At 45.1% G+C, this 23,572-nt stretch overlaps 1 protein-coding gene across 2 annotated transcripts in view; it reads left to right on the top strand.

Annotated features, from left to right (window-relative positions):
• Positions 1-23,572, top strand: part of LOC310774328 (bone morphogenetic protein receptor type-2-like) — a 64,783-nt gene that overhangs the window by 39,086 nt on the left and 2,125 nt on the right. The window contains exons 4-13 of one of the 2 annotated variants that reach the window (XM_083634382.1): positions 4,530-4,637; positions 4,918-5,009; positions 8,295-8,525; positions 13,220-13,334; positions 16,148-16,308; positions 16,719-16,866; positions 20,033-20,169; positions 20,792-20,964; positions 21,418-22,751; positions 23,466-23,512. In XM_083634382.1, coding sequence (XP_083490508.1) covers positions 4,530-4,637; positions 4,918-5,009; positions 8,295-8,525; positions 13,220-13,334; positions 16,148-16,308; positions 16,719-16,866; positions 20,033-20,169; positions 20,792-20,964; positions 21,418-22,751; positions 23,466-23,476 — 2,510 coding nt within the window. In that variant the 3' untranslated portion in view covers positions 23,477-23,512. The remainder of the gene's footprint in view (positions 1-4,529; positions 4,638-4,917; positions 5,010-8,294; positions 8,526-13,219; positions 13,335-16,147; positions 16,309-16,718; positions 16,867-20,032; positions 20,170-20,791; positions 20,965-21,417; positions 22,752-23,465; positions 23,513-23,572) is intronic. The other variant, XM_083634381.1, reaches the window with a different exon arrangement.

Genomic DNA, 23,572 nt, shown 5'->3' with positions numbered 1-23,572 from the left:
AAGTGCTGAGCCCTAGTGCTGAGCTAACTAGCAGGAGGGGTGTGTCACTACTTTTCTATTGCACGCACAGAGAAGAGAAGGGTATCTATATTCTCGTCTTACTATCGGGAATATGGCAAATAGGAGAATCGCCAAAAATGTTGCTGTTCCTTTCATGTTAGGTTATTAGCATGTGACAAGGCCATCTGTCTGTTTCTCTATAAAAAATAAAATAAATTGAGCTAAAAGAGAAGGACTCATGTGGTAGGAGTAAGGAAAGTACAAATTATAATATTTTGTCAGCACAGGTGTCAGATATTATCAGGGATGCAAACTAGTCACTTTTAGGTGACAGTCACCTTTTTGATCCCGAAATAGGGCACTTAAGTTAATGATTTCTGAGTGGTTTTGTGTATCTGGCACCTTTTTCACTCTGCATGAGTTTGCATCCCTGTTATATATAGAGAAAAGTACAATAGAGAATCTAGAAAAAGAAATAGCTATAGAGACAGTCGGCATGTGTGGGAACTAGGGCTGTGAATCTTCACTGGCCTCACGATTCGATTCGATTACGATTCAGAGGGCTACGATTCGATTCGATTATCGATGCATCTCGATGCATCTTAAATCGATGCATCACTTTTTTCCGCAATACATGATTTATTTTTTCTCACTTTCTTTTTTCTCACTGTGTGGCTACTTTTAAAATAAAAGTGCATTTGGAATTGCATTGTATTATGATCCATAATTTAAATAAACATCTGCATGTTCTTCCATTTTCATCCATATTTTATTTGATTATTCATTTTTTTTTTTTTTTTTTTAATCATCAATTTTTGACATTTGTGAATCGATGCAGAATCGTGCACGTCCGCATCGCGATGCATCTTATAATCGATTATTTTTGATACCCCTAGTGGGAACGCCCACAAAATGTCATACGGCTGGCGCACGAGTGGGGTAAAACCGCCCATATATCTCAATGGGCTGACTCACCAAAGGAAGGGGCTGCGGCTCTAACTACAGTTTTGGGGATTCTAGAGCAGAACACAAGACGTCTATTCAGATGTGCGTTTACTGCCCTGGTTGAATCCCTGATCGTCTGCCTGGGCTGGGCTATCAGCTAAATTCTAACTTTGCTGAATGGATCGAACGGGGGATTTACCCCACCCTGACCACGCCCCCAGCTAGGCTGAGCCAGCTAACCCAGCGTCTATGACGAGACATCGCCTCAACCTATAGAGGATGAACCGATAGCGGCAATAACAGAAGCTTGTGTAAGAGTAGGGCCATATGATTTCCACAAAATGAAAAAAACAGACAGAATCATGGAATTTAGTAATACAAATTTAATCAACTGTAAAACATGGAATATTGTAGAATTTGCCATAATTTGTGTGAAATTGATCAAAAGTAGGCCTAATTATCCAAATCAAAAGTAACCCTGATTATTGTAGTAACCTAAATGGTTTCATAATTGTAAAATATGCCTAGAGAAATAATTATGTTTTGGATTTGGGTGTTTTGAGAGGGGGTGGCTCTTGCATGGGACCCTTACATCACCTCACAGCTTTGTTTTCACTTTGAGTGTGGAAGAGGCTGTCTGAGAGCCAAGTCATCACAAGCAAAGTGGGGGGTGGAATGAAATGGAATTTAGAAAAAAATCAAATGGATTTCATATCTCCATATGTAAGAGGAAGGCTTTGGGTTGCTTTTAGATGACTGAATGATTATATAAATATATTATAGGCTGTGTGCTGTCAGCATGACTCTGGAAGGACCCAACTGCAACCACACTGATCCATCAGGAAAAACAAAACAACACCTCTGACTGCTGGCTCTCATGGCCTGTGCCGCCCACAGTGTCTCCTACATTGATCATTTCAACCTCTTCTGGGAACGCACAGAGTTATTTAGAAACGATGGCATGATTGGCTGCGTGCAAAGCTACACTCAGGTCACAGTGTTCCTCCCTGCCAAAACATTTCCTCCACGTTCACTCGCTCTGACCAGCCCCACTGCTACTGACGTCCCCGGGGTCCTAGCGCCAGTCTAACTAACTAGTACCTACATTTAGAAAGAAAAGAAAAAAGAATATCCGAATCTCAAAATAAAAAAACAAATAATTACAAATATCCGAATAGTGGAATATTCGGGCCCAGCAATACAAGTTTACAGCCCTACAGCTTTGTGTTTTTTTGGAAAATATAAAGCAGGGCTCTTGAGTGTTGTCAGCATATGCTGATGTAACTGTTTTTATCAGAGGACAGGATGATGTCCAAGTGCTCACACAGAACCTGGCGTTAGATGAACAGGCATCATCTGCTAAGGTCAATTGGGCTACATGTGAGGCTTTTGCTCTAGTCTAGGACAGTGGATAAATCAACAACTACCTAAACTACCAACAGGGTTGAAAAGGAGTAGGGAGGGCTTTCAATGTTTAGGGTTTTTCTTGGGAGATAGTAGTTTCCAGAGGAAGAACTGGGGGGGGGGGGGGGGGGGACTTTTAGAGAAGGTATGTGCTCGCTTGTCTCATTGGACTTGGGTCTTCTTGCCCCAGTTGTCCTACACAGGTTCTGCTTGTGAATAACCTGACTGCTTCAATGCTCTGGCCCGGTTTACTGTTTTAGAGCCGCTGCACCTGACGACCTAGTGAAGGAGATACAGAAGAGGCTGATTAGGTTATTCTGGGCAGGATATCATTGGACCAGACCTTCTGTCCTCTGCCTCTGCCTACCTGTCGGAGGACGGTCAAGGACTGATCGACCTTCACACCCGCATAGAGACAGTCCGCATGTCTGGGAACGCCCACAAAATGTTAAACGGCTGGCGCGCGAGTGAGGTAAAACCACCGATATATCTCATGGGCTGACTCACCAAAAGACGGTGCTGCGGCTCTAAACTACATGTTTGGGAGTTCTAGAGCAGAACACAAGACGTCTTCTCAGATGTGCGTTTACTGCGGTGGTTAAATCCCCGATCGTGTCTGCCTGGGCTGAGCTATCAGCTAAATTCTAACTTTGCTGAATGGATAGAACGGGGGAATTTACCCCACCCTGACCCCGCCCCCAGGCTAACCCAGCGTCTATTGTGGGCGTTCCTAGAGCCTGTATGGGCGTTCCCAGACATGCGGACTGTCTCTATTGTATGTTCACTTTCGGGCAGTTTCTGGAAGCCATAGGCAGGGTTTTTCCAGGGTCAGAATGGGCCTTTGGGGGGGGGGTGACTACGCATTACTGCCATGCGTACATTTGACTTCTGGGTTAGTGTAGAGTCAAGCTAATCCTGAACACAAATATATCAGTCATTGTCAGAAATGATGGGGCATTGGGGCAATGTGTTTTTATAGCACCCCAAGTTTCAGAGATAGTCAACAGAGACTATAACTTTGAAATGCTCTAAATGGATAGAGTAAAACATGCTTGACTTTGAGTTGGCGTGGTCATTGTCAGAACTTATGGAGCAATGTGTTTTTACAGCACCCCAAGTTTGAGAAAGGAAGACATTTGAAGTGTGGGACTTTAACGTTGAAATTCTCTCATTGTCCGGATCTTTTGGCCTTCGGCCTTTGGTGTGTGGATAAAACCTCTTTTGGGGGGTGCCAAAAATTCCTCTATGGGAGTGGGAGAGAGTCTGGGACCGCCAGAGGGACAGCTGGACTTTCAGTGTCAAGGTTCTGAACAGGAACTCTTCAGCCAGGGTTGCATCTCCTCGACACAGCTGGACTGCTGGAGGTCTCTGCACAAGCCAATAGATAACGGCCATAGAGAAATGCACCGCGGATATCCACTGGACGTTTAATGGTACAATGTCAGTGAAAGAAACGTTGGTGTGTGGGTGGGGGTTGTATTTATATGTGATTCGATTTGACCCACTTTTATTCTTTTTGAATGTCTTTTGGTTTTGATCTCAAACTGGAAACTTTTCTGCCAATAAAGGCCTGGTTAAAGTTAAGGCCCTTGTGTTTGTCCAACTCTGTTCATTTCAATTCATTTTCAATGAGAGCTGTCCATTGTCTGGGCAGCATTGATGACACGTCCGTCTCCGACAGATTTCGTCCATCAGCGCAAATCAAAGGCGTTTTTAGTGGTTTATAGTATTGATATTCCAAAACAGGTCCGTTTTATGACTGATCAGTGTGGCTGCGGCGTACAGCTCTCTCTCTCTCTCTCTCTCTCTCTCTTTCTCTCTCTCTCTCCCTCTCCCTCTCTCTCTCTCTCTGCAGTGGAGAACAGCAGAAATATATTCTTTTTCATTAAGCTGGTTTGGCGCTTTGAGTGGAAAATGCTATTTTGATAAATGCTGTTTAAATGTAGTTTTCTCATTCATGACTCTGTATACTGACCATATCTAGTCAGCTATAGAAGCAGGCATTGCAAAAGAGGCTATACAAGCCTATATAGGGGCTGTGGTACCTGGCTCCTTTGTTGTTAGTACCGGTACACACAAATGAAAGGCTGATGTACAATTGTACCCATTGGGCCCTCCTACATACAGGTAGCTGTTTGATTTGAACTTTTGTGTTTGATCTGTCTTCCACCCCTTTTTAGACACTCGCACGCTGCACTACGAAGAGACGGTAATTATCGCCCTGGCAACCGTCTCCGTGTTGGCCGTGGTTGCTGTAGCAGCCTTCTTTGGTTACCGCATGATGCACGGTGAGTTACCATGGTTCCACACTCCATGAGCAAGAGCAGAGGATGTTTATTATTCTGACTGTCCATAGGTCAGAAAGGCCCTTTGACATGTTTTTGTGGAATAACAATTCATTGTAAAAATGCCATAAAAGCAAGCAGAACTGCTTTCCTGTAGGTGTGTGTTAAATGTTGGAACCTCATCCACAAACATTGTACCTACATGTTCTGCGTGCGTGTGTGTGTGTGTGTGTGTGTGTGTGTGTGTGTGTGTGTGTGTGTGTGTGTGTGTGTGTGTTAATAGGAGATGGTAAGCAGGGCCTCCACAACCTGAACATGATGGAAGCTGCTGGCTCTGAGAGCTCTCTGGACCTGGACAACCTCAAACTGCTAGAGGTCAGTGCCCACGTCTTTCCCTTTGTCTGTCTCCCTGTCACTTTGTCTCCCTGTCCCTTTGTTTGTGATCTCAGGAAAATAGCTACGTAGCATCGAAAGTAGTCCCCAGCATAATGAATAATTTGTTCCAATTTGAATTTGTTCTGGTAATAACTACAACAGCCTGACTTTTCGTGGTAGCAGTTAGCCATTTTTAAATTTGAAACTACGTCTTTATGAACTGTATTTCAAGGTTTTTAATTGGAGCCAACGAGTTCCGGGTTGGTGGCTAAAAATTGGAATGTGGGAAGTCAGAAACGAAACGATTCTATAGAAGGCCTACTGATGTTAGACCGGGTATTTGTCTAATAAGTAAACTCCTCTGAACAGCTTGGTTCAATAAATCTAATCTACCCAAAGACTTGGGGATTTCTACACACTTGTTCTTAGAAGAAGAGATTTAGATAAAATCGTGCAGTGTTGTCAAATACTGCAGCTTCAGGATCTCTATGCGCATGGGGTGGGGTCTGTTTGCCTGAGATGGATACAGAGAGAAAGAGAGATGGAGAGAGAGAGACAGAGAGAGAGGGAGATAGAGAGAGGGAGACAGAGAGAGGGAGAGACAGAGAGGGAGACAGAGAGAGAAAGAGAGAGAGGGAGAGACAGAGGGAGCTAGAGAGAGGGAGAGAGAGAGAGATGGAGAGAGAGGAAGATAGAGAGAGAGAGAAAGGAGAGACCAAAGGCATAGAGGCAAAAATACATCCAAAATACATCAAGGTTTATGGTTACATTTGTCGTTTCAATGTGACTTTTATCATTGGATCACACCAGGACGCATTAGGTGACAGTCCTGGATGCACCAAAATAGGATTTTGCTCCCACTGACATGGGATCCTCAAAACCAGATATGGAGGTGGTCAGGCTCACATTGTGATTGGAGGTCTGGATGATATCCAGCCACAAGGCTAATACAAACACTATGGAGGGCTTCAGAGGAGAGCAGGAAAAAGTCATGCAGACACTAATTTAAATAAATACAGACACAGGAGACACATAACAGCCATTTTTCTCACAGTGTGGACATAAGCAACGTGATCTCATCAAATCTGATCTTTGAAATCACATTGAAATGACAAGGGTAACTGGATTTATGATCCTCTGCTACCGTTTTTTCTACAGTAATTGAAAATCTACAAAGGTTCCTTTATTTATTTAAAATATATATGTATATATATTTGACACCAAAACAAACACATAACACTTGAGTCCAAAAATTAGTCTGCGGCAAGGGGATTTATTTGTACTAGGCATCTCGCACGCTCAATTCCTAGGCTCGCCTGCTGTGCAGCCTCGCCCGCCCTGCAGCTCGCCGAGCTGGCTCTGCAGCTTGCATACACAAGCGGCTGGGGTGGCTGTAGCTCAGGAGGTAGAGCGGGTTGTCCACTAATCGCTTTGGATAAAAGAGGTCGGTGGTTCGATTCCCGCCTCCTCCAGTCTGCATGTCGAAGTGTCCTTGGGCAAGATACTGAACCCCAAATTGCTCCTGATGGTGTGCCAGCACCCTGCGTGGTAGCCTGCCGCCATCGGTGTATGAATGGGTGAATGAACCTACTGATTGTAAAGCGCTTTGGATAAAGGCGCTATATAAATGCAGGCCATTTACCATTTAGCTCATCCGCTGCGCGGCCTCGCCTGCCCTACAGCTCGACCGCTGTGTGGGCTCACTTGCTCCCTCACCCGCCCTGCTGTGCTCTTATGACATCACTGATGACCACGTCCACTGCGCATTGCGGCCTCGCCTGCTCTATGACATCCTTACGGATGACATCACTAATGACAATTAGGGCAATCACCTAATTAAAATATCTGGCTCCATCAGGTCACCCGCACAGCCCAGGGGCGGAAGCCACCGTCTCCGTCTGGTTCAGCGAGCTGCAGGACGGGCGAGGCCGTCCCAAGCTCAGTCTCTGTCTGTCCCACTGTGATTGTCCCACTGTGACATCATCAGTGATGTCATAAATCCCTGATCGCACTGTGGCCGAGCTGCAGGGGCAGCTCAGCGAGCTGCAGGACGGGCGAGGCCGCGAGCTGCAGGAAAAATCGAGCTTGCGTAGTGCGCTAGATTCCTAGTGTTATTAAATGGGAGACATTAGCTGGCTGTATTTGATAGGCGATTCTCAAAAGTGCCCATATGATTGGTAAGAGCAGGATGCTTGTGCTGTGCGTGACGAGACGGGTACATTCGTATTGAATATAATGGTAGAAATACAAAGAGTCTGTTTTTTTCCCCTTTCTCTTTTTTGCTATCAATTTAGTTAATTTCAGGCTAGAACTAGTGATATTCTTTCAGGCAGGAGTTGAATTCAGACCAACATCCTTGAGACATCAAATGCAGACACGTTGTTTCATAGCGGAGGAAGAAGGAGCCAGGGAGAGCTGCACTGTCAGACAAAACAAAGAGTCCAGTGGATTTGGCTGTATATATTTGGCTGTATAAGAGATTTGGCTGTATATATTTGGCTGTATAAGAGATTTGGCTGTACATTTCTGGGCTAAATCTTGAACACGACATGGAGGGGGGAATTACAAAATGCACAAATGCACAATTCATCTCTCATTCACACGCAAATGATTTTAAAAGACAGAATGCCGGCTCCCGCTGTGCTCTGGCCCATTCTGCACACTAATTGAATAGTGCAGTGACTTGTAACTGACTCGGGGCCATTGGGCCATCTTTATTGTTTAACCCTGCTGTTTGTCGGTCTGTCATTTAGATTTTATGTGTCTTCCTCCTGGTCTGCCTCGCTGTCTTCATTTGTCTTTGTCCCTCCCTCTGCTTTTGGTTCTTCCTCACTTCCTGTCTTTCTTCCTGGCTTCGTACCAGGCGGCAAGCTCGGGCTTGGGCTGTAGCTCCTCGAATCGCCACTTGATCGTCATTCCCCGTTCATCCCCATGTTAAAATTCCCGTCTTTACACAGGATTAAGCATGTTTACAGCCTTGTTCAAAACACAGTTTTGGTCTATATATCTAATTTCACCTTTTATAACAACTGTACGTGGGGTGAAACACACTCCTAGAGTAAAATAGACAACGCTGACTCTGTCCATATTTTGTAGACGTCTATGCTTCGTACCTGTCTTTCAGTCTTATTGTATAAGACTGTGTATCTCTAGCACAAACAAAATTATAATGTTCTTCATAATTCTTTTGACAATTCTCATCAGTCAGGAATGATGTAAGATGCAAATTCTAAATGTGTTTTGTCTCCCCCTCCCCAAATTTCCAATACCACCTCCTCTCCTCAGCTGATTGGCCGTGGCCGATACGGCATCGTGTACTGTGGCTCGTTAGACGAGCGGCCCGTGGCCGTGAAGGTGTTCACTGCGGCCAACCGCCAGAACTTTCTCAACGAGTGCTCCATCTACCGGCTCCCCCTGCTGGAGCACGACAACATCGCCCGCTTTGTGGCCGCCGACGAGCGGACGGGCGCCGAGGGACGCACCGAGTACCTGCTGGTCATGGACTATTACCCACATGTGAGTACCCGGGGGGGTGGGGCTGGGCAAGGCCAGACTACTGCTGCATTCGTTTATGGTCGTAGGTGGGAAGTGGCAAGTGGCAAACGCATCATCTCCGACCTACAGTACTTTATATGCGTTTGGCCTTCAAGTCGCAAAACCATGGATGCTAATAGCATCAGCTATTAGACAGCCAACAGCTAATAACAACATTAACGTTTAATTGTGGATTTGACCAACTACTGTATTGGTATGCTGTTTGGTCTGAAAGCATACTATTGTTGAAGAAAAATTGAATAAAGTCAAGTAACAAGCTGGGAGCAACTAGGGGTTGCGAAACCATACCATAGTTTGCGAGTAGGAACTCAGAGTTGATGCGGCATTTTATTAGATTTTTCCTAGTAGCAGCAAGTGGCAATTTGCGACTGAGTTCTAAAGGAATATGTAGGGGGATGTGCGTGTGTGTATTCAAAGTTAGAAGGACTGTAATCTGTATTCTGACGAGCAGACATGCTGTCGTTGAGCCATCTCCGTTTGTCCCACAGATGAATTAATATGCAGTGGGTGTGGGGAAAGAAGAAGTTGGCAGTGACTGCTAACAGCTGCCTCAGGAATTCTTCACTATTAATGTCCATGTACCTAAAAACCCAATAGGTTTGCTGTCCAAGCCTTCAGCCATGTAATTACAGGTCAGCTGACCCCAGCCAGCCTATGAAAGAAGCCCATTATGCATCATGACGACCGCTGTTAATGCATGTTGCCGTGGTAACATGGATCAAGCCAGGACAGGAGTCTGGGGACACTTAATACATTCGTATTCAAGTAAACAGTAAAACATAATTTATTTAAAACGAACATACCTAATGTCATTTTCTTTAGTAGCGGATGCGCGAATTGCCCTGTGATTGATTTTTGAATTAAAAGATTGAGCGTGTGCGTGTGTGCGTGCGCTAAGGCCTGGCCAACGCAACATGATGAAGGCTGATCAAGTTAATTGAAGAAGGAAATTAATCATATATCCGATAGGCCTTGTGATCTTGTGGCGTCTGTACTCCAGATAAGTTATTGCTCTATTCATATTCTTTGACGGTAATTCTTTCTTGTTGTGAGCTTCTGCTTCTGCCCCAAGAGGAAAGGTCAACTACACAACAACCCTGCAGCATTGTTGCTCAAGGGCACTTCAGCAGGGCGGATGTGTTGGGGGGTGGGGGGTTGATGGGACTGCTTACTTGCTGCTACACCACCCTGCGGCCTCAAATCTCTCATGTGCAGTGAAAGCTAAAACCTGCACAATAACCATTGTGCTTCGTGGCCAAATCAGGATTTTATTGATGGAACAAATGCCAAAGAGGATATGTCTGTGAAAGCCCAATAAATCAACCTGACCTGTGTGTGTGTGTGCATGCGTCCGTGCGTGTGTGTGTGTGTGTGTGTGTGTGAGGGAAGGAAGTAGGGCTGGACAATATATCAATATGATATTGATATTGTGATATGACACTAGATATCGTCTTAGATTTTGGATATCATGATTATGGCATAAGTGTTGTCCTCGTTTTAAAGGCTGTCATTTTCTGAACTTACCACACTGTTCTAGCTGTTCTGTTCTTTGCCTTTACATGCTTAGTAATGATATCCACATTACTGGTGACTATTACAAATCTCATAGTATAAATATTTTGTGGAAGCACCAGTAGTCATTCCTACAATATTATTGCAATATCAATATTGAGGTATTTGGTCAAAAATATATTAGATTTTGTCCATATTGCCCAGCCCTATCTTGTTTTAATAAAAGTGCTTGTGACATCTCAGATCTCACATGTGGCTTTGACTTAGAACTGAATATTGCCCACTTCTATCTAGGGATGTCGACCGATAACCGTTTAACCGATAATCGACCGTTTCAACATTAACCGATTAATACTATCGGTTAAACGGTTAAAAAAAAATTGCACGTGCCCTTTAACATGTGCTATGCCATGTGGGTGGGCAACGCAAATGCAAGTAAAAAATTAACCGGTTGCATCAGTGGGGGAGTGCCTCATAATCATGTTGTTGTTTCCCTGCATAGTGCATTAGTGCATTGATCATTGTGGTTGATAGTAAAACATAACTTTTTCTTCACTGGCTCACTCTCTCTCCCTCCCTCTCTGCACGTTCATCATGCACATGCACGCATAGCCTACGCGTGCACTGAATGATGAAACAAAAATTTTTACAGACATTTTTACCGTGTTCCAAAGATGCAGACATGAAGCGGTCTAATTGACGATTGAAAAGTATTAGTTAACGTTAACTGTCCAGCACATGCCAGTTCGGAGAAATTGTTTCACAACGAGAGACGGATTGTTTTGAAACTTTTGAAGCCCACCCATTATTTTAAACGGGGAAAGCGCACCAAACTGCCTTGACGCCCGTACTCCGAACCTGTTTCCATTTTGATCCATGATGAGATTAGATTGGTAAAAAGTTTGGACAGACTGCTTCATTTTTTCACTACATGATGGACAGGTAGCATGATTAATTACAGCCTCTGGCTAACAGCAACGCAAAACTACATTATAACAACTTTTTATTCATCGGTCATTGTGCCTGCCTACATATAATTAGTGGCCTTTTCCCCAAAATACTGATGGTTCTGTGCTGTCGGTATGTAGCTCATCTGATGCACTCGTCATGTCGTGCAGCCGGACACAGAGAGCATATAGCCACCTACAGCCCTCGTCACAGATAAAGAGAGAGAGGGAGAAGGGTGGAGAGAGAAGCATACTATTTTTTGCAGATCTCAAAAGCAGGTAAACACTGTTGAATTAGTGAGAATGTCAGAATGATGTCAGAAGGAGGAGAGAGCAATGAGCGCTTCGTCAGTGCGCCCTGCAGCCTGGAGGCTTGGGGAGGCTGGGTGTCCTGATGTGCTCTTCAAAGTGGAAATTCGTTCAATTAGCAACACATTTCGTTCTGAGCTTTTAAAATTAGTTTCTGCTGGTTTTATTAGACTATTTCCAACACCTGCAGTAAGATAATTCATTTGAGAATTGTGAGCGTGAGTATGGGTTTTTTCCTCCGCGTTTCCCCCTTCTGCAATGCGCGCAGCTCCTACCATAGCCTATCAGAGGAATGTTTTTGTTTAGTGTGCTGGAGGATTCAACTTGTCTTTTCCTTTTGTTAATGTGGTTATTTGTCTGCTTGTAGATGTAAGAATAAATGCTTTCTAATGGAAAGAAATAAAGCATTTGTTGGTAATTGTTTAATGGGGCACAGACAGTCAAATAGCGCATTTTAATCTTCTCGGTTAAACAATCAATAGTCGGCTAATGAGGGTCGGTTGTCGGTCAAGAAAGATTTTCATTTTCGACATCCCTACTTCTATCTATCGATCTATCTGTCTGTCTGTCTGTCTGTTTATCTTTATTTTATTTTATCTATAAAAGGGAGCTAGGGCTATGTCTGTTTGTCTGTCTCACTGATGACATCATATCAATGATGTCATAAATTCACTCTCAACACACACACACAAGAGACAGACACACACACACAAAGTCCCAGTGATGATGTCATCAGTGATGTCATAAATTGTGACATCATCAGTGATGTCAGAGGCATTGTGACATCACACACACAAAGAGACAGACACACACACAAAGTCCCAGTGATGTCATAAGTTGTGACATCAGTGATGTCAGATGCATTGTGACATCATCAGTGATGTCATAAAAGCAGTTGTGACATCATCAGTGATGTCATAAGAGTCCCACTGATCATGTCATAAGAGCAAACTCAAGTCCCAGTGGCAGACACTGAAAGAATTGGGAGTCTGGCTTCAGACCTCCGTCTTCAGCCATGGACAGCTGTATGTTGTCAGCTCCAGGACAGGTGATCCAGCATCCCTGAAGTATGTTATCAAGGAGCAGCCAGCTGAAGTATGCCATCAAGGAGCAGCCAGCTGAAGTATGCCATCAAGGAGCAGCCAGCCCAGCTGCATAATGCCAGCTGCATGGCGCGCAGCGGGCGAGCCTAGGAATCCATGCCTAGTAATAGAAATGACCTAAATGTAAATATCGTGTATTGCATTCAGCCTAAAAATACCATGATAGGATTTTTGGTCCGTATCATCCAGCCCTAAAAGAAAGTATGTTCTGATGCACCACTCATTTACTGGTCGGTGACCCGTGTCTAAAGTGACAGCAACACCAACTCAGCTATTCCCATCCTTCCTCATATCTGTTTTCAGTTGTTAAACAGGATGCAGCTGATCGATTTTCCTCACTATTCTCCCCCGTCTCACATCCCACCCTCTCCCTTTCCTCCCCCTTATCGCTCCCATCTGCTCACCACCTCTCTCCCCCACCCTCCTCTATGCCCCGCCCTCCTCTCTCCCCCACCCTCCTCTATGCCCCGCCCTCCTCTCTCCCCCACCCTCCTCTATGCCCCGCCCTCCTCGCTCCCCCACCCTCCTCTATGCCCCGCGCTCCTCTCTCCCCCATCCCCCGCCCTCCACTCTCCCTCACCCTCCTCTGTCCCCCACCCTCCTATCTCCCTCACCCTCTGTCCCCCACCCTCCTCTCCTTCCTTCCATTTTATCTTCGATTACTTCTATCGACTTCCTCTCCCTCTTAATCTGTTTTCCTCCCTCTGACACGTTCCATTATTTCTCCATCCCTCCCTCCCCCTCCCCTTTGAATCTGCTTTCCTACACCCTTTCCCCTCCTCAGGGCTCTCTGAGTCGCTACCTGACCGTTCAGACCAACGACTGGGTCAGCAGCTGCCGGCTCGCTCACTCCGTCACCCGTGGCCTGGCTTACCTGCACACCGAGCTCTTCAAAGGAGGTAAGCCAGGGCTCGCACACGCACACACACACACACACACACACACGCACGCACGCACACACACACACACACACACGCACACACACGCGCACACACACGCACACACACACACACACACACACACACACACGCACACACACACACACACACAAAGAAAGTTAATTACGCAACTGCTCACAGTTCACTCAGTCTCAAGTTCCAATGCTGCTGCTGCTTCCATCTGTTATTTACACACAAACAAACACACGTAACAGAGAATAGCAACAGAGATTATTAGCAAAGTATGAGGTAGACTTTCAGCCCAATTCAGATTAGGTAATCAGATTACATATGAGGAATTTGATTGAGTGTAAGTAAGTATGCAGCGTGGCAGTTACATTAATAGTTAGCAGAGGCAAAAACAATATAGAAACAGACAATCACAAAACATTTAAGGTGCAGTCCAATATATCTTTAAAGTGACATGATTGGAGCGGGTGGGGGGGGTAGGTTCATGTCAATGGAGGGATTCTGGGGGGATTCTCGCCTGTTGAGCAGGCTGTGCTCGGGGATAATGGGGGTGGGGGGGTGGGTGTGGCATCCCTATACGTGCGAGCTTTCGGGCCTCATTGAACAGGCGGATTGCAGTTGGGATGAAGCTGTTCTTATTAGTTATGATTATTGTTAGAAAGATCTTAGAGTGTGTGTGTGTGTGTGTGTGTATCACCCCCATTGCCTTGTACTAGCTGCTAGAGCATGGGTGGGCAACTATTTTTCATGGGGGGCCACATGAGAAACCCAGATTGTTGCCGGGGGCCGAACAAATATTGTCATGCCGTAACCCATGGATGGGCAACTTTGATGATAGAGAGGGCCACACAAAAAGTTCCTCGCTACCAGATTTTGCTGTGGGCCGAACGGCACCAGTGTGAAAGATTTGGGGCATTTGAAGCCAGGTTTAGAAGAATAACTCATTTTAAATTAACAGTTGTGATGTCATTATTCAGTCTTAACCACCAATATTTGATCCTTTTCTCACTCACTCTATGTCTCCACCTGCTCTCCCTGCAGGGCTTGAAATTAACTTTTTTGACCACCTGCCAATATGGCTGCTAGATTTTAAAGTTACCAGCCAATTAGAATTTCCACTAGCCGAAATGTTTTTCTTGAAATAAACCAGAATATGAGGGTTAGGGTTCTCAAAGCCTGTGTTGAGGGTCACACGAACAAAAATGCAATCTTGAAGCTAAATAAATCCAAAACCAACGGGTTAATTATTCAAATTTCTACTTCAATGTAGAACAGTAATTTCTTACACATGAGATAATTTTTGCCTTTTAGTCATAAAGATTATTGAAAGATATTCCATATTCAAGACTGAAATGTTATAACAGAAGTGGAGTATTGGCCAGAATGACATGAACATTTGGACACTTATTCAGCAGGTATCTTGCATGTTGCGTTCAGGTGCACTGTAAAAAAAAAAAAAAAAAAAAAAGTGCAATTCCATGGGGGCCGTATTTTGCCCATGTGTGTGCTAGAGGCTTGGAAGATCCACATGGGACTGCAGTGTGCAGTTCCTGTTTGGCTTGGAGTGCTTTGCATCCCTGCATTTGGATACACACACACATACACACTGCATGCACTTCCAGCCAAGGGTATTTATAGACTGGCCGCAGGCTAGCCTCAGAGAGGGAGAGAGTGAAAAATGGAGAGTGGGACAAAGTAGGGGAAAGGCGGAGAAGGCGAGATAGGGATTCAAATGACAAGTGAATATCCCCGTGGCTCATGGAAATCATTCTCAGGGGGCAGAAGTTGACAAAGGAAGTGAACTGGCTCTATCTTGTATCAGCACATCTCCGGCCCTCAGCCTCTCCCCCCTTCCTCCTCATCAGCCTCTCCCCCCTTCCTCCTCATCAGCACGGATCGGCATCAAGCAGCCAAACAGGCCGAGAAGTGGAGACTCTGGAGAGGGACCAAAGTGCACTTGCAGCGGGCTCAGATGCAGTGTTAAGACTCCACGGGGATGTGGACATTATTCTGTTTGTGCACGCATGTGACCAATAGAAGTGGAGGCGGGTTTGGGCTTGGGGAGGGAAGGAGAGAAGGGGAGCTGAAGGGGGTCTTCAGACCAGAGAGGATGGCACAGGGAGAGGCAGAGAGACCTGGTGTTTGTCAGTTGGGCATGTAGCTGCTAACAGCAGAATCCCTCAGGCTTTGGTACAGTCGTCATCCTCCCCCACTCTCCCAACACATCAATAGCACAAGCCTCAAAGAATGGATACTGTGGTAGCTGCTACAACTTCCTCTGCCTCGGTGCACCCTCTGCTGGACACGTGGATATTGCACCCAGAGGCTACTGAGTGATAAGGTCTTAATCCCATTGTTGTTGGTTAGATTAGAGGATTTAACTGTCTGTTGGCTTTGAACAGCGATGAATAATGAGGGGAATCAAAGCGATGTGAAGGGATTTGCTGGGTGTTATCATTCATTAGCACAAAACTCAAATTACTAAATAAAGACACTTGTTATCTGTCAAGTAAAAACTTCTGCGATTTTCCGTCTCTAAATACCTTAAATTCACTTTATTTAACATGGCATAATGTAGAAAATGATTGTTCAAACAAATCTATCTACGGTATGTTCATTTCATGTATTGGTTTATATTGTTTATTCCTAAAACCAGAGATGAACGGTAGTCGTCTATGATGCACAGTGTAGACTAATGGATTTTGATAGTCGACTAGTCTGTGAAACAGCTACTATGGTTTAATAAAAGATTAAACTAATTCCCTTCCTTTGTGTTGTCTCTTCCCCCCCCTCCTTCCATCAAGACGTGTACAAGCCTGCAGTGTCCCACAGGGACCTGAACAGCCGGAACATTCTGGTCAAGGCTGACAGCACGTGTGTCATCATCGATTTCGGCTTGTCCATGAAGCTGACGGGAAACCGGCCGGCGCGACATGGAGAGGACGAGAACGCCGCCATCAGCGAGGTGAGCAAGCGGGGAGGAAGAGGTGGAATCCAAATCAGAGCTGAAAGGTAATGCTAATGAGTGCCTTGTAATGGAAGGACAATCAGAAGAATTCCTCACAGATTTTAAACTCCTGCTGAATTGACCAAAAATCAACCTTTTCCACCCACTTTTTTTGGTACAGTACTTTCATTTTCTTGTATTTTTGCTTGTTAGTCAATGCATAACTGCCACTGTACAAGAGCTACTGTGTAGAGCTTTAAGACAAAACCCATCCTTGGTGTGAAGGATATTTTGGAGCTGTGGAAAGCTGTGAAACTCTTATCAGATGTCCTCGGCAGGGGAAAAAAGACCTTTCATCACATACCTTTGCTCCATCTCTCCACCCTCTCTCCCACACCCCCTGCTCATTCCTCTCACCCATCTACTAGGTGGGGACAATCCGCTACATGGCCCCAGAGGTGCTGGAGGGCGCGGTGAACCTGAGGGACTGTGAGTCGGCCCTGAAGCAGGTGGACATGTACGCCCTGGGCCTGGTCTACTGGGAGACCTTCATGAGATGCACCGACCTTTTTCCTGGTGAGAGAGACACAACAAGGACATAGTACACAGACACACCTGAGCACGGGGAAGCAGACACACTGCCATACCAGCTTCCTCTGTATACAGTCAGTGTGGAGTGGAGCCCTGTTACTCTGTGGGGAGCAGTGCTGTAGTACATCAGGGATTCCGCTAGCATTTTTTCTGGCCGGCTAATGGAGCCGGCAACATTCCAGAATTCCGGCATCATAGAATATTTATCCGGTCAAAATATAGCCTATTGAAAAAAGATAGATGTAGCCTAATCATTTCTTAAATACATAACATATTATTGTATAATTTTTAGCTAACAAAATTTTAATTTTAAATAATTTTTTGATTTCCAAATAATTTTCTAAGACCGCACCGCTCCTTATTTAATTACTTAATTCGGTTCGGGTTTGCAGACCCATTAAGATTAAACAATAAAACACAAAAAACAAAAGCTATTATCCAACAAATGTATTTTATTATAGTGAATGAACTCGTCACAAGCTTTGTGAACTGAGTTTGTCATATATTCCTGTTTAATTAAGCCTAAAGAAAGGCCTACATTAAATGTCTCTTTGCATCCAAGAACGTGAAATTAAATAACTTGAAAGATAATCTAAATTAAGAAGTTGCCTATACCTGCAACAAGCCAAAGATGAGATGTGCAGTCAGTCAAACATTATAGCCTATATTTTCTGAAGCGGTCTATTACAACGATGACGAGGGACTGCAGCTGGTTGACTGAGGAGGCTGAAGCGTACCTCAGTCCTCACCTCCTTCTACAGGTGTGTGGTGGAGAGCGTCCTCACCTCCTGCATCACTGTGTGGTATGGCAGCTGCTCTGCCGCAGATAAACAAGCACTGCAGCGTGTGGTCAAAACCGCACAGAAGATCATTGGCTGCAGCCTGCCAACCATCAGTGACATCTTCCAGGACAGATGCAGGAATAAAGCTGCGAAAATCATGAAGGACTGCACCCACCCTGCCAATGGACTGTTTGCCCCTCTCCCCTCTGGTAGGAGGCTACGCAGCATCAAAGCCAGAACCACCAGGCTCAAGAATAGCTTCTTTCCGGTGGCTGTGCGAATTATGAACAATGAATAATCACTCTAACGTTATATACTTTAGTTTTCACGTATCTAATTATATACATATATATTACTATCTTTTATACAGTATATAGTACATAGCATGTATTATATCTATATATGTATATATCAAAATGCTGCTCGTGCAATATACTGCTGCTACTTCTCATAACGTTTTACCTTATTTTTACTTTTTTACGTATCTAATTATATACATATATATTATTTTTTATATATAGTACATAGTATAGTAATGACTAGTATATAGTTTTTATGACATTTTATGATTCATGATATCCTAGTTAATCTAGTTGATCTATCCACCAGGACCTTGAGTTCATATTTCGTTCCCTCCCATGTTTCATGTTTTGGAATGACAATAAATATCCTTGAACATTGAACCTTGACACGCGGGCATCCAACTCGCTTTCAGAACGGACTTATAGCCTACTTCACAAGATGAGAATATTTGCTTTACTTTAAACCGAAGGGCAAAGGTAAGAATATTAGCCTTGTGTTACCTGTAGCCTACATCTGAGAACGAAATCGCTTGTTGCTTGTTGCATGTTGTGAGCTTTGAGATGATGCGCGATAAAGTCATTCAGACAAATAAATGAAAGCTGCCCATTAAATACTCTTCCTTAAATGGCAAATCAACTGAGGTTAGGCATATTTATGCTGAAATGATGTTGACATTAATGGCTAAATTAACGAACATAATAATAATCTTTACAACCTGTAGAGGAGGACTTCTCTGTCGCTGCGAAAATTCTCACAATACGGCCGTGGCAGTTTCTTCATGATCAGCGCTCCGCTACATGTGCAAAGCAAAAGCGATTCTTATCAACCCAACTTTTCCTCGCTGTGGCGGTTTCTTATGGCTGCCTGGTTGGATCTTGTTCTGGACCATCGTTAGGCCTACATAAAAATAACTGGCCGAGGGATGTCTGCGTTGACATTTCGGTCTCTTGGGTCAATCCAATGCGCTGTCGGCTGCGAGGCCTGTCGGGCGCGGGATGCTGAACAGCTGCAGCGTGCGCATGGAGCGTCTGCTGTATTTTTTCTTCGTCTCCCCCACAACCACTCAACATAACAGCGGGCGAAAATACCGTAAATTCCGGACTATAAGCCGCACCTTTTTTCCCGTTTTTTGGCCTTTTTTGGCCCCTGCGGCTTATATAACGGTGCGGCTTATCTATGGATTTTTTCAAAAAAAAAAAAAAAATCTCTCTTTTTTAGCACTCTTTCTAACTATAAATCCTATATAACTATAATAAGTTTTAATTTCCTCTCTTGCCCTCTTTTCACCACACTGTATGACACTGTATGACACTGTGTGCACTGTAAAAAACAACACAGGTGGTGTTGTGTTATGTTGTTTTGTTGAAATGTTAATAAATGGGAGCTTCCTCTACAATCCCCTCTGTGCATGAATCCTTACATATGGTAATTAAACATTAAAACACAAAAAAAAAAAAAAACATTAAAACACCCGCGGCTTATAGTCCGGTGCGGCTTATATAAGAAAAAAATAGTCAACTTTGAAGGTGCGGCTTATACACCGGTGCGGCTTATAGTCCGGAATTTACGGTATATAATATTTAAGTCTATATTTAAGTTGTAGCTTATGGCAACATCACTGGTCACACAATATTGGGCTATTTTATATAGCCTAATGGATTTATTTATTTGGCATTTCCAACCGGCTACTTGAGCCGGCGACCTTTTAATTTGCCGGCCCACTGCAACAAATACCGGCTAAAAGCCGGCAATTACCGGCTAACGGAATCCCTGTAGTACATACGTCCTGATTTTCAAGGCTCGTGACACGGCTCGGACTTGAGCACTGATAATCTTATGCATATATCTCTCTCTCTCTCTCTCTCTCTCTCTCTCTCTCTCTCTCTCTCTCTCTCTCTCTCGACTTTCTGTTTTTGTAGATGTATGCTCCCATTCTTTCTGAATGAAATAATGGGGCTTCCTGGACCACATTGCCGAAAATAGAGCTTTGCAGATTCAGTATATTCACAGGTTTGATGTGTGTTTGTGCTACATGAAAGATGACATGAAACACTTCCTGCCTCCAGGAGAGTCGGTGCCAGAGTACCAGATGGCGTTCCAGGCGGAAGCAGGGAACCACCCGACGTTTGAGGACATGCAGGTCCTGGTGTCCAGAGAAAAGCAACGGCCCAAGTTCCCAGAGGCCTGGAAAGAGAACAGCTTGGTATGTGTGTGTGGGTTGAGTCTGATGTGTGAGACGGTGTTAGAGTAGTGGGTTTGGTCAAATCAAGAATCCATGTTATAATACTGTAATATTCATGCTTACACTACCAGCAGAAGCTGGTCATGGAAACTGTAAATTTTTCATGATTCTTTCATGATGCTTTATTATAATACATGATGTCCAGCAGTTAGAAGACTTAATAAACCTTGTTCTAAGTTGTCATGCATCAGTATACACATTTATAAAGAGTTTGATAAAGCCTTATAATGTCTTATTCAGCTAGAGAGTAATATCTCTTTGACAGTGGCATTTCCACTATAAGTATACATCATGTTAAACATCAACCAAAGAATTTATGTAAAAAGTATTCAACATAAGTCGCTGTTAACCACTCGCCACGTTTCTTGGTTGATGCAAAAAAAAAGTTGGCTGCAGCTGAAGTTTTGGATTTCATTACCTGTCAGCAGGCTAGGATATATTGGCCTTGCTGTATGTCACGCGCACTGCAATACAAGTGGCACTGCAGCTAGCAGTTGACTAGCTGTAATTGAGCATTGGATAGTAGCACAGTGATGTGGTAGCTAGCATTGTGAACAGCAGAGTAAGACTGTGTCCCTGCCAGGCGGTGCGTTCCCTGAAAGAGACGATGGAAGACTGCTGGGACCAGGACGCCGAGGCCCGTCTCACAGCCCAGTGCGCAGAGGAGCGCCTGGCAGAGCTGCTCCTCATATGGGACCGCTCCAAGTCGGTCAGCCCCACGCTCAACCCCATGTCCACCACGCTGCACAATGAGAGGTAGACCAATCAGAGCTGAACACTTCATCGAAAATAAATAGAAATAGCAATACGAACAATTTTTAGAAATCGCAGAGGCTGCAATTAATTTCTTCAGAGAGAGTTTGATCCAAACTGGATTTGTGAATAAGGAGTTTTAGAGCTGCAGGTAATCTTTGGTCCATGGATCAAAACCTTGAACTCAAACTCAGTAAGTCCTGCACACTGACAAGAAAGTCACTTTTATTTAAACAATTTTCAAGTTCTAAAAAAGGTTATTTACAAGAAAAACTTGCAAAGATATAAATCACAGCATAAATCGCAGTTGCAATATTTTGTCAAATAATAGCAATTCAATTTTTTGTTGTCAATATTGTTCAGCCCTACTGCCAATACAGTAATTCAGTGAGTACCCCTTTGGAACAACATTGATATTACGTTTGTTTGACATTTTTCTCTGTGCTTTTCTACCAGAAACCGCATGACACCAAAGTCTGGCCCGTACCCAGACCATCCCTCCTCTTACATCGAAGAGCAGGAGGGAGCGGCCAAGAACGTGCAGGCCGACACCACCGGCTCTGTGAGCGGGCGAGCTGGTGCCGGGACCGGGGAGAGAAACAGGAACTCCATCAACCAGGAGCGCCAGCAGCAGGCAAACGCCCGACTGCCCAGCCCAGAGGGCAGCAGCACCAGCGGGGCAGGGATGGGCCTCAGAGGCAGCCCCTCAGCCTCCACTACCACCACCACTATTATCTCTGAGTCCGAGGGGCCCACAGGGGGCGCCACAGTCCCCGTCTGCCTCCACCTGACCCAGGAAGACCTGGAGACCACCAAGCTCGACCCCAAAGAGGTGGACAAGAACCTGAAGGAGAGTTCGGATGAGAACCTGATGGAGCACTCGCAGAAGCAGTTCTGCTCGCCGGACCCGCTGAGCCCCGGCAGCTCCAGCCTGCTGTACCCGCTCATCAAGATGGCCAGCGAGGCCTCGGGCGCGTCGGACCCCACTACCGCCATGCCCACCGCCATCTTCCCCCTGCCCAAGCAGCAGAATCTGCCCAAGAGGCCGTCCAGTCTGCCTCTGCGCAATAAGCCCTCGAAGAAAGAGTCCTCATCCTCCTCCCTCAGGTTCAAGTTTGGACGCTCTGGGAAGTCCAACCTGCGGCAGGTGGAAGGAACAAAGATGAACATTGGCGCAGCAACAGCCACAAACACAGCTGTAGATGCTCACCGGGGTACAGGCACCAACAACCTGCCTGTTCTCCGAGACATGCACATCAACGGTAGCATTAACGGCGCCGTTACCGGTCAAGCCAACAGCGGTATGTTGTCCATGGCAGCAGGCGGCGCTACGGGCTTCGGAGGATCCGGCGTAGCTCAGAACGGGTCCGGAGCTCTGAGGTCGGATGACAGCCGCCTGAGCCTCGGCCTCATCACGGCCAGCCCTGATGAGCACGAGCCCCTGCTCAGCCGAGAGAGAGAGCAGCCCGATCCAAGAGACACTGCTGCTCGCTCAGCCCGACCCAACACCAACAACAACAACAGCAACACTGGCCACGGCCAGGGGAATGGGGAGAGCGAGGGAGAGAGTGACGGGGGAGAGGAGGAGGTGACCGGGGAGGTGGGGGGCAGGGAACCCACCGTACCCCCAGGAGAAAGCTCGGGGTCTGGGTCCGGTGCCGTGGACACCCAAGGAGTGGCCCCCGTCACCATGCGAGGGGAGGCCCTGCTCAGGCAGCCCAAAGCCCGCAGGCCAGAGCGACCCAACTCCCTGGACCTGTCGTTCACTACCCAGGACCTCACATCACTAGGTGATTTTATACACAAACACGCAGACAGTGGGCAAACAGACACGAGGGAATCCACTCCATAAGTCATGATATACTATATCTATACATTGTCACTGTGTTCAAGAGTTCTGTCTCTCATATGCATTACTCCAGGTACCCGATTTGAATAATAATTATTATTATTATAATTACAATTATAATAATAATAATAATTATTATTATTATTATTATTATTATTCTCTGAGACCTCCATCTGAGAAGATTTTGTTGTTGGATATGAAGGCTGAATATGAATATGAGGTTGAAACCTAGTCATTCATCTGCATTCTTGGATTGTACTGCCTTAAAGTAAATGAGATAACAGTAATATGGGAGTGAAGGGATTTTTAAGTCTATTCCTATTTGCTTCTTACCAAGGATGATGTTGATTGGTAGAGTTATTTCTCAGCACAATCCATGCTGTTCCTCATAGTAGCTCTGGAAAGTTGGGCAAAAGCGAATGCAAGGTCAATGTGGTCACACTCCTATATGTACAAGCTGCCTGAAGCTCGCTGAAATGTACTTTGTGTGACTGTGTGTGTGTGTGTGTGCGCGCGCACGTGTGTGTGTGTGTGTGTGTGTGTGTGTGTGTGTGTGCGCACTGTGGATGACATTTTAGTGAGCCTGAGTCAGCTTGTACATACCAGGAGTGTGACCACATTGACCTTGCATTCGTTTTTTCTCCCAACTTTCCAGAGCTACTATGAGGAACAGCATGGATTGTGCGATCAACATCATAATTGGTAAGTAGCAAATAGGGCTGGACTTGAAAAAATGTGAACTATCCCTTTAAGGACCCACAG

The sequence above is a fragment of the Poromitra crassiceps genome (assembly GCF_964638095.1).
Source record: "Poromitra crassiceps genome assembly, chromosome: 3".
Classification (NCBI taxonomy): Eukaryota; Metazoa; Chordata; class Actinopteri; order Beryciformes; family Melamphaidae; genus Poromitra; species Poromitra crassiceps.
This window is presented reverse-complemented; position numbering and strand designations above follow the sequence as displayed.